Source organism: Aethalodelphis obliquidens, unplaced genomic scaffold (assembly GCF_003676395.1).
Source record: "Aethalodelphis obliquidens isolate GAN/ISIS:26980383/991018 unplaced genomic scaffold, ASM367639v1 scaffold15, whole genome shotgun sequence".
Taxonomy (NCBI): Eukaryota; Metazoa; Chordata; class Mammalia; order Artiodactyla; family Delphinidae; genus Aethalodelphis; species Aethalodelphis obliquidens.
In genome coordinates, this window is record NW_020837959.1 from 11083694 (window position 1) to 11095798 (window position 12105).

At 45.7% G+C, this 12105-nt stretch overlaps 1 protein-coding gene across 3 annotated transcripts in view; it reads right to left on the reverse strand.

The window, feature by feature from the left end:
• UBAC2 (UBA domain containing 2) overlaps positions 1–12105 on the reverse strand; it is a 153106-nt gene that overhangs the window by 32117 nt on the left and 108884 nt on the right. For all 3 annotated transcript variants that reach the window (XM_027115934.1, XM_027115936.1, XM_027115935.1), the window contains one exon: positions 6018–6263. In XM_027115934.1, coding sequence (XP_026971735.1) covers positions 6018–6263 — 246 coding nt within the window. The remainder of the gene's footprint in view (positions 1–6017; positions 6264–12105) is intronic.

Sequence of the window (12105 nt, forward strand, 5' to 3'; positions counted from 1 at the left end):
TAGGTCTAAGTCTGGGAGCCATGAGCTTAGCACAGAGGGGAGAGCCATGGACTGCGAGTGTGCAGGGGGAGAGATCAGCGGGCTGGACCTCAGCGGACAATGCCGGTTAGGAGCCCAGTGAGGAGCTGGCCATTATCCCGGCCAGGCATTCACAGAGCAGAGCGCTGGATTTCTAAAATCTCCTGTTGGTCTTTTCCTCCATGGTCTCTCCTTTCTCCACCCATCTCACATGCTGCAATGAAAGGAATTTCTCTGAGATACCTGTCCTACCTTTACAACTGACTAAACCACTTTTGACAACCTCCAATGTCAAAATCCAACTCTGCCGTCGGGTTGAAAAACACCTCCCTCGATTACAGTCGCTGTGTTACTTCTCTCTGTCACTAGGTACCCTACCACCTCAGCCCCCCATGTCTCCTCAAGGCCGTCCCCTTTCAGGCCTCCTTATCACCTCCACACCTCCCTCCCTCTGGCTGGTCCTCTCCTCTGGGATGACCTGCCTCATCCTGTCCACCCGCGCCACATCCTGCCCATCCTTCTAGCCCCTGAAACCTCCTCTCACAGTAACAGGACCCCCAGTGGCGCCTTCCCGGGTGTCTTCCTGCCCCACGCACTCTGGTCTATATTTCATCGTTCTTGGATATTTCTCTAATTCAAGTGTATCTGCTGAGCTCCCTGACGTTGATCACAAACTCATTAAGGGAAAAGACAGGTTTTTCACTTCTTAGGTGCCAACCGAGTCCCCACCAGTCTTGGTCACTGTCTCAATAATGACCACTGGCTGACTGCGACCGCAGAGCCAAGTGCGGAGCACAGGCGGGTAGGCGACAGCGAGCACAAAGCAGCAGCTGCCTGGCGGCGAGACAGAAGCAGGCAAAAGACGCGCAAGGGAATTACAGTCAAACAAGACTTCGGCGTTATTCTGGAGTGCTTGCAATTAAAAACTGCAAACAGATCAATCTAATGTACAGTAACTAGGAAGTGATTGGTTTTTTGACCAAATAAATTCTGGGTTCTATGAAAAACATTTGAAAACCCACAGTTTGTTAACAAGTGACAGACTTATCTTAAGTGCAATAACAGAATTTGAGAAGGCCTACAGTAAGATACAAGGACACTAAAACAATCAAAAAAGGTATTTTAAAAACATAGAAGATGGAAGCACAAGTTCTAACTTTGATTGAACACTAAACTTGGCATTGAGTGTCCTGACAGCCGAAGTAAAAAAGGAAAGGAAAAAAACCAACAACAACACACACACACAGAGGCCCTGGAATCGGACCCATCTGGGCCCCTAGTCTGCAGCCCTGCCGGCAGCTGTGTGTCTCTGGGCAGACCGGCATCCCCGAGCCTCAGGGGACACGGAGGAGACAGCTGTGTTTCTCGAGGCCGACGCTGGGAAGAAATGAGGAGGGTGCTGAGTAAGCCCCGGACTAAAGAACCACACGCTCTTCTCTCCAGCACAATGAGAAGTCTGCGGCAAGAGCCCAGGGGCTGGGATTCGGAACTGTGGGCAAGACTGACCTCGGAAAGTGGAAGAGCCTGCCACGCGGTGGGGAGAGCCACAGACCAAAGGACGTCACTTCACAGCTGCCCGGCTGGAAGGCCCTCTCCAAGAGGGTGGGGATTTTGGTCTGGTTCGGTCATGGATGCTTGGGCTGTGCAACCCGGCAGATACTATGATATTCAAAGTATCTGTGGTGAGGAAGACACCGGGTGGAGTCTGCAGTGAGCCACAGAGGACCACCATGATGCGGACGTCCAGGGCACTGGAGCACGGGCACACATACACAGCAGAGAATTACACACTTTCGAAACACTGCTGCTGGACCCTGGGGGACGGGAAGTGCCTGACCACGGGTACAGAGTGAGCGCATGGTCAGAAGTGTGAGACCTACCAAGTTCTGTGGTCAGGTGCGACCAAAGAAAGCCATCGTCCGACGTAAGTGGTGTATCCAGGGTCAGCACGAGCAGGGCGGGGGGCAGGCGAGCTGCACAAGCAGGTCCACCAAGACCACCATGTTGATAACCTCTGTTGCATAAAAACCTCTTCTCCAGTTCACACCTCCTGCTACATGGGGGTGGGTCCCTAACCACCAAGTGACAAGGAGGAAAATGGCCAAATTGGGTTCATAGATGGGTTGGCTTGGTACACAACTGAAAGCTGAAAAGAGACCATGGCTGCACTACAGCTCCACTCAGGGGTCACCTTGAAGAACAGTGACGGGGACAAATGCTCCCAATGGGTAGAGCTTGGGTAGTGCATTTGGTCGCCCGCTTTGCATGGAAAGAGAGGTGGCCTGAGGTAAATAACACCTAGGGACTCATTGGACGTGGTGAATGACTTGGTTAGGTGGTCAGGGGATGGGAAGGTAGGGGACAAGGAGGCCTGGGAAGAGTCATGTGGGTCCAGCCAAGGAACAGGCATGAAGCGTGACATCTAGGTTCCAGTGTTTACCGTGAACATCCAGCACAGAAGAGAGAGACAGGATGACTTGGCAGACTGACGTCAGCCAGCCTCTGTCACCGGCCATCCCAGGGCTGGCAGGTGAACAGAGCAGCCAAGATGGCCGGGAAGGAGCCCCACTGTGCATGGGCCCCACTCACTAACGTGGACTTAGCTTCCAGGGTAACAGAGAGCAGTGCTGAGCCCTGATACGTATGCCACCACCCATCAAGGAGAACCAACAGTCATAGAGCCAGGTAGACTATACTGGGCCCTTTTCAGTCTGGAAGGGGCACCGTTATGGACTGAAACATGCGCCCCAAAAACTCACAGGCTGAAGTCCCTAACCCCCAATGTGACCGTATTTGGAGACAGGGACTTTAAACAGGTAATTAAGGTTAGATGAGGTCATAAAGATGGGGCCCTCCCTAATCCAATGGGACTGGTGTCCTTATAAGAAGGGCCACCAGGAACACGCAGGCGCCAAGAAAAGGCCATGTGAGGACACAGCAGGAAGGTGGCTGCCTGCGAGCCAAGGACAGTCCTCACTAGAAACCAACCCTGACGGTATCTTGATCTTGGACTTCTAGCCTCTAGAACAATGAGGAAAAGTTTGTTACTGAAGCTGCTCAGTCCGTGGTACTCTGTTCGGGCGACCTGCGTTGACTATCACAGGCAGCAATTCATTTTACCTGGAACTGACACCTTTTCTGGTTATGGGGCTGCCTGCCTTTTCTGTCGCTAAGCACCACCTCTGTGGGTTGACAGAGGGCATGAGGTACCGACCAGGGCTCCAGATGACATCACATCAGACCACAAGGACCGCTTCTAGCAAAGAGGGCGCGGCAGTGCCAAGACCACGGGATACACTGACCCTCACACAGCACGACCCAGGCGCTACCAGCTTGCCAGACCAATGGGTAGCCAGGTGAAGGTGGGAGTGAGACGCCAACCTGGAGATGGTACCCGCCAAGGACAGCGCTTGAGGCTCTAGTGTGCAGTACAGACCCTAAATCAACCACCTTCACATGGGTGCTGTGTCCCCAGTAGGCGGAACACACGGCTCTTGTAAACAAGGGATGGAAGGAGAAGTTGCCCTGACTATCCTCCCTCAAGGTGACCCACTTGGGGAATCTGGGCTTCCTGTTCCACAACTCTGGATTCCGTGGTTTACAGAGCTCGGCTCACAGGAAGGGAACGCTTCCATCGGGGACGAAGCAAGAATACCGTTACATCTTAAGTTACAGCTGTTGCCCAGTTTGGGCTCTTGTGCCAAAAAGACCGGCAGGCACGGAAAGGAGTCATTATCCCGGCAGGAGTAATTAATCCTGACCACCAGGAAAAGCTACGGCCACGGGCACAAAAAGGGGAGGGAAGATCATGGGCGGCACTCGGATGATCTGCGAGGGCATCTCTTGTACTTCCTCACCCAGTTTCTACAGTAAACAGACAAGTGCAGCAGCCACAGCTGGGAAGTGCTTGGGGACCGGGGACCCAGACCCCACAGGGATGACAGCATGTGTCGCTTCATCACGTAAGCCTTCCAGCCAAGGGCGGGGACTCTCAAGTGGACAACAGACGACGGAGATGGTCATCAGTGTATCCTCGAGACCGCCTTCAGCAGAAGGGGATGCAGTCTGTCCCGCTGACCTTCCTCTTGAAGGTTTCTCCTGGGAAAAAAGCACCACTGCAATCTTGGAGGTGTTGCTCCGAGAACTTAAGTAAAACAAGAAGATCCAAGCAGCACGAGGGGCGAATGCTCTGGACGGGTCTGCGACCCAGATCCTCCCCCTCCTTCAGGAACAGCGCTCCATCTTCCTGCCGCCGGGGGGCGGGCACCTGATGGTTCTCAAGTAACATCTGCTCTGTGGATGGCGTGCACCTGGGGAGAGGCGCCTGCAACCTGCGCCAACACCTTTCTGAATCTGGGACGACTCGGAAGGTCTCTTGCAACTCCGGGGCTTGGGCACCTTAAGCTTAGCTTGGGCCTTCTTTGTGACTGGGGCTCGAAGTCTCCCTCTGCCTTTCACCTCCCCCCCCCAAAGATGCTCATCCTGACGGCATTCTCCGATTCACTTCACACACGAGAGTCTGCCTGGGGACACCAACCTCAGAAACACAACCTCTCATTTTGCTCATGAGCACAAGACCACAGCTATCTACCAGGGAATCTCCCCCCAGGTAGCCTGAAGGTACCTCAGTCAATGTATTTCCCATCGCCTGCTCTTCTGATGTTGGTGGGATGGTGCTGTCATTGATCTCTCTCCTTGGCTAAGCCAGAAACCTCAGGATCATACACTACTTCTTTCTCTCCCTCATAGCTCTGTCCATTCTATCAGAAAATATTTATACTCATTATTACTCAGTTTTTTGGACACCGGTTGTTCTGAGTTCTCATACTTTTCATTATTTCCTCTGTTTCCTCAAAGGATCTACCTCTTCCTCCTGCTAAATGCAGGCTTAGCCTGTAGCCTACATTCATCCTGGATGTGATTCTCCTACAGGACTCACCTCCCAACCCTACACACTTAATCCATGATCTGCACCTACGGCTCTGACCTCTCCAAGAGTGATGTCTGTCCTCCATGTTCAACTACATCAGGGGCACCTTTATTGTATGTTCCAGAGTCACCTCAAATTCAAATACACCTGTAGGGAACAGCCTTCACTTCTCTCTTTTACCTGCAGACTCGGCCCATTGATAAGGGGCCCCCTTCTTCCCACCCCAGATAGAAACTCTGGGACCCACCTCTCCACTGACGTCCAGGGACATCACACCTGATTTCACTTTCCAGACCACACACGATGAAGACCTACTTCTCACACGCAATGCAGGCAAGAGATCGGGAGATGGCAGGAGAGAACAGAACTCTCTCTCATACCCCAGAGGGTAAAGGGGATGGAGACAAGAAACGAGGAACCCAATGCACTGGATCACAGAAGTGCCAAAGAAGGACCAGGTATGAGGTTTCAGCCTGACGCAGAGTAACCCTGGGAAGACCAGTGTGGTGTTGGATTGCTTGGATAGAGCAGTTTTTGTGGATAAATGCTCAGTATTTCCTGACGATTAACGACAAGGCTAAGAAAACAGAGAATTTATCTGATCTACTTGTTGGTTGTTCCCTTGAAAATTTTCTTACCTTCATGTTCTCCATTGCAACCAAGGAAAATCAAGAAGTTTGACATTTGCTCTTCAGTCCAGAGCACACAATAATAAGCATTTTAACAGGAAGACACTGTGGCTTCTACAAGATGATAAAAACAGATAAATATCCCGTCTTGTTAACTAGGCTTGGTGTTTCTCTAAGAAATCATGCTTATCTAATAGAAGTGGAGCAAGAATGTCCAGTCTGACCAGTCTTTCAGCTGCAAGTTACTTTTTTTACCTTAAAAAGAAAACACTAACAATAGCCACTATCAGAGACCTACATTCCACTTGGAAACATGTCAAGGTATCTATGATACAATGCACAGGAATGAAATGCAGACTCTACCACACATACAGTCTCAAAGGAGAGGTTTACGCAGGCCCCTGAGTATTTCTGAATTTTCCATTGTGGTTATTGTTTACCTGCTGCTGTCTTTGCCGCCTCACTTGTGCAAACTGTGACAGCATCAGCTGCCGGTCCAGCAGCTCCATCCTCTGCTGTCTCTGAATGTCTACCGTGGCCCCCATCCCGATTCTGGCCTCGCTGGTGGGTTCTGAAGATGAGAAGATGGGCTCAAGTGTCCAAGAACAGAACTTTGCCATCCAGCTGGGGACGCAGAGCACCTCATGAACTTGCAACATTTTGCTGTTGTAGCAGAGCCCGGAAATCTAAAAGAAAAAGCGTCCAACTGGATTGTTGAAATGTCATAAAATGTTAAAGAACGTATTTAACATAGAAATCAATAACCGCAAAACACTTCAGATGGTGTTTTCCTTCACTGTTGTAGTGTTAGGTGACAACCAGAACTCCTACCAGGTTGCAGGATACTAAGCAGCACAAACCAACAAAAAAAATGAATTTACTCAGTAAACAAATGTGGTTTTTTTTTTTAACAAATTTATTTATTTTTTTTGGCTGTGTTGGGTCTTTGTTGCTGCAGGCGGGCTTTCTCTAGTTGCAGCGAGCAGGGCTACTCTTCATTGCGGTGGCTTCTCTTGTTGCGGAGCACGTGCTCCAGAGCGCAGGCTCACTAGTTGTGGCTCACGGGCTTAGTTACTCCGCGGCATGTGGGACCTTCCTGGACCAGGGCTTGAACCTGTGTCCTCTGCACTGGCAGGCAGATTCTTAACCGCTGCGCCACCAGGGAAGCCCAACAAATGTGTTTTTATTAAGTTAGAAGAGACAGCAAAATCCTAACTATTTAACACTCAAAGTACTGGTACAATATTTAAAAAAACAATGTTGTCTTTTGAAAAAAAGCCATGAAATATTTGATTATCAAAACACTTTCACACTGTACTAACTCTGTGGTTATTCTTATTGGCAGATGGCCATCAGAGAGAGATACTGAGAGAAAACAACTTTGATATTCGATGATGTGACCCAGCATCAATATCAAATATGTAAATACAATACATTTATCAGAAAATAAAGACTACCTAAAATGTATACAGTTGTTTTAATAAAATTTGCAAGTATTTTTCCTAGATTTTAAAATCCTTGCCAATAGTTAGCAATTAACAATTCTGTTTACGAATAAGGCTATTTTTCATCTTTAAGGCAATTTATATGGTAAGAGAAGTCTCAGGAGTCTCTATGGTTTCCTAGGTAAAAATGAGAATGGCTATTCCTTTGTTAAAGACAAATCTTTAATTTTGTGAATTTGATTCTTAGGATAAGTTATTCACACCAAATTAGAACATATTTGACAAATTTCTGTCTAACAAGAGAAAAGTACACTTTAATGTTTTACTAATAAAACTTAAATTAACTAATTAGGCAAAAATTTATTGAGCATCTGCTATATACCAGGTGTTGTTCTAGGCACTTAAAGTATAGCAGAAGACAAGATAAATAAAGCCCTACTCTTACAGAGGTAATCGTAATCAATACAGAGATTGGACAGTAAACAAGCAAACACACAAAACAATTCCAGACAAGATCTATGAAGGAAATAAAATAAGGTGACTTGGAGCAAGGACCTTCTTTAGGTCGGGTGGAAGTGACACTTGAGCAGAGTTCTTAAGGATAGTGAGGTGCCAGTGATTTGATGAACTGGAGGAAGAACGTTTCAGGCAGAGAAAACAGTGAGTGCAATGCAGGAATGAGCTTGGGAGTATCCATTAGAAATCTTAGTGGAGCTATCAAGAGGGTTGTTGGATATAAAAATCTGGAACTCAAGAGAAAAGTTTGCAGAGATAAAGATTTGGGAGTCAGTGGTATAAGACTGTGTTTAAAGCAACAGGACTACAGGAGATAATGACGGCGGGGGACGTTATTACAGAGGAAAGAAGAGGACTTAGGACTGAACCCAGGGTACACCAGCATTTTGTGGATGGACAGAGTAGGAGAAGCCAGTAAAGAAATCTGAGAAGGGGCTGCCAGTGAGAAGAAGGAAAACTAGGAGAGTTTAGTACCACTGAAGCTAAGGGAACAGTGTTTTAAGATGGGAATAGTCAGCTATGTCTAACGTAGCCCAGAGTTCAAGTAAGACAGAGAGAGGAAGAAGATGACTGTTGGATTTGGCAACATTAAGAACCGTTTTGGTGCAGTGGTAGGAGCAAAAGACACACTGGGGAGGTTGAAGAGTGAATGGAAAAGGACTTTTGGTTTCAAATAATTTCTATGCTACTTCTCTCAAAAATGGTACAAAACAACTAAGAAAACAAAAACAGAAACAAACTTCACATTCACTGAAACTAGAAAGCATCTGTAATCCTCAACCACACTAACAAAATGGAAAACACATTGAGTAGTTAGAAATACTTAGCATATGAGAAGGGTAAATCCAAACGAGGGAGAGGGTCCCACCCCCTGCCCCCACCCCCCGCCACGGACTCAGGGATTAGAGGCACCAGGTACTGTGAAGGTGGGAGTGAAGTGGAGGGTCACAGAACTCTGTGCAAGAAGCAACTCCAATGCCTCCCCTCACCCAGCAGAGCCCCCATCTACCCTCTCCCTTCTCTACGGGGAGAAGGTAAAAGCTCTGCAGGGCCTGCATCAAAGAGGCTCTGGAGCGGGCAGAGCAGGCCAACAGCGGAGGCCGGGGGCTCTACACATGTGGACTTCATACAGACAGAGAGGCCTTCCGTGTATGTCTCACAGAACTTCCAGAAGAAGACAACAGAAGAAATATAGGAAGAAAGGGACTATATTTCAACAGATAATAGCTGAGTTTTCCAGAATTAATAAAGAATATAGATACTCAGATTGAAAATGCAATAGTCCCAAGGTGGATAACATAATGAAATTTATATCTAGATCCATTATAGTGAAACAGAGAAAGAAATCCTTAAAAGTGTGAAGAAAAAAGAACAAAAGAGCGTAGCTCATTATATAAGGGTAAGTCACAACCCACAGCAGTCGCACGCTGACAGCGCACCCTGAGGAGAATTCAGGGTGAAAAATCCGGATGAGGCACTCTGTGCTTTAGATAAACACGCCCCTAAAGGGCTAGATGCATAACTCAGGGAGAATTTCAATGACCCCAGATTCTTGCACCTTCACATACAAAGAAAAGCACTAAAATTAACTTGAGATTCTGCTCTTTCTGATTGGCGGTAATCTTTGACTGAGATGTATGCTTGACTAGATGTATTTCACAGCCAAAAAATTCATAATTTATTATACTGGCGCCTCCCCTACTTCTTTGGAGCGGTTCCTCAGAGCTATGGCCCAGGCTACAGTCCTCAGTAAGACCCTGAATAAACCTTAAACTCACAACTCTTATGTTGTGCGCTTTTCTTTAAGTCAACAAAAGTAACCAGAGATCAAATACTGACTGCCTAGAGGAAGGAAAAACAATGAGCTGCGAGCAGACAACAGCAACAAAAACAATGAGATACTTAGGAATAAATTTAATAAAAAATATATAAGGCCTTTATAGAAAACTAAAAAACTATAATAAGGGACATTAAAAAAAACCTCTAGTAATAAACAAAGATATCATAACATCACATCTACGAATGGGAAGATGCAAAATTGTTAAGACATCAATTTTCACCATATTAATATATATATTCAATATAATACCAAAGAGACTCTTGGGGTTTTTTGGTTGGAACTTAAATAACAATCCTAAAATTTGTATGGAATATTAAGGTTTAAATTTTTAGAAACATAATGTTGGGAAAAAGAGGCTGGACCCAAAAGATTGCATACATTATGACCCCACTTTGTAAATGGATCAGTCAAGTGGAAAAACCATAAAGCGAAGCATGGCGGTGATGACCATCTGCGGTGCGCCAGGAGAGCAGTCACAGAAGGGAGGGGCACCGGGGCTCCGGGGGCCGGTAGTGCTCTGACCTGCACAGGGTTTTGCGGGTGCGTCCGCTTCATAGTGATTTGTTTGGCTTCATAACATTTATAGTTGACGCACAGTTGGGTGTGTGTTATGTATCACAATAAAAAGATTTAAACATAAAGAATAAGTGATCCAGAAGAGTCAAGATAATTTTTGGGAAACATAATAAGGCCTATCAGATTTCAAAGTATGCTATAAAGTCTGAGTGATTAAAACAGTGTGGTCTTTACGGAGAGCTACTCAAATCGATGTAAAGAGCAAGAGCAGAGAAAAAGACTCGAGTACAAGGCACCTGGTTCACAGCAGAAATGGGTGCGTTAAACGGGAAAAAACATACACGGGCCACACATAAGGATAAAGACAAAGCAGCTCTCCCTTCCTGACACCACACATAAATTCCCAATGGATTAAGGACACAAATATAATTTATAAAACTGTAAATCTTTCTGCACAAAATACAGAAGGAACATCTTTTTGGCACTGGGATGAGGACGGATTTTTAAATAAGAAACATAAAGCCCAAACTATAAAAGAAAACACGCATTCATCTACTTTACAATTTAAAAGCTACAGTGGGGGACTTCCCTGGTGGCGCAGTAGATAAGAATCCACCTGCCAATGCAGGGGACACGGGTTTGAGCCCTGGTCAGGGAAGATCCCACATGCCGTGGAGCAACTCAGCCCGTGCGCCACAACTACTGAGCCTACGTTCTAGAGCCCGTGCTCCTCAACCAGAGAAGCTACTGCATGCCCGCACACCACAACGAAGAGTAGCCCCGCTCGACGCAACTAGAGAAAGCCCGTGCACAACAACAAAGACCCAATGCAGCCAAAAACAAACAAACAAATAAATAAAAGCTACAGGGGGCCAAAAGTTACCATAAATGAAGGGAAACACGACAAGAGCCTGGGAGAAGGTCCTTAGGATTCTTGTCCTCAAGAAAGGTAGCGTCAGAACATAAAGAAACTATCCATTTGTAAGAAGACAGTCAACCCAACTCATAAAGCAGATGAAAAGGCAATTTCAGAAAAGGAAATTCCAATGTCCAACAAGCACATGAATGGACGTTTATCCTCACTTGCCTTCAGAGAACTGCAAATCTTCACTGAACAATGTTAAACATAATAAAAATTAGCAAAAATGGAAAAACCTGGTTTCAAGTTTTCGTGAGGATGAGGGGGAACTGAGAATTCTCCCACAGTCCTGAGGGAAGGCAAAGTGGCCCGACCACTGGGGAGAGCAATTTGACAATACCCAGCAGAGCCGCCAAAGGTATATTTCAGGAAATTCTCAATTGCAAAGCTCTGTGTAACAGCTAGGGAACAGTGTCCCAGGAGAGGAATGGTTAAAGAGTGGTTTATTCATCCCACAAAATACTAAACAGCAGTTAAATACACTCGGTGTACATGTATTAATATGTTTCTAAAAACGTATTACATATTGTATTCATCTTTTTGCAAAACTTCAAAACACAACATGCTAGTATTTACTGCTTATGGACACATACTCATGTAGTAAGTACAGAACCACGGAATGTGGTTTCTTCTGCAGCAGGATGATAAGGGAAGAAGGAAGGGGAGGCGTCGGGGGCAGCACTCTCTGTAACAAATATATATATATGTAATAAAGAAAGAGACAGGAAGTAAATATGGCAAAAATATATAATGAATTGGAGGCGAGGAAGTAAGGATTCTTTTTCTGAAGATCTGGATAAAAAGGAAGATAGAAAATGGACCTGTATAACAGCAAAATCACACTGATTTAGCTGAAGATAGCAAAATGTTGTTATAAATATAACGAAATATGAAAAAATTGATCAAATCAGAACTGTGAGATTTGAATTAGGTGAAAAATTAAACACTTGTATTTTTTAGTCTCAAAGCGATTGTGAATTTGTCCACTTGTCCATAGTTGTGTTAACTTCATGTATTTGGAAAATGTTGGTGTATTTGGAAGCTGTCATTAGGCACACATACACTGCCCCTTTTATCATAATAAAGAATCCCTCTTTGCTCTGAGTAATACTCATATAGAAATCTATTTTGTCTTATATTAATATGGCCATTTCAGATTTCTATTTCCATGATTAATCTTTCTTCATTCTTTTTCAACCCTTTTTGTGTCTGTGTTTAAAGTGTGTCTTGTAGACGCCATATAGCACTTTCTTACTTTTAAATCCAGTCTGACAATCTCTGCCTTTTGATTA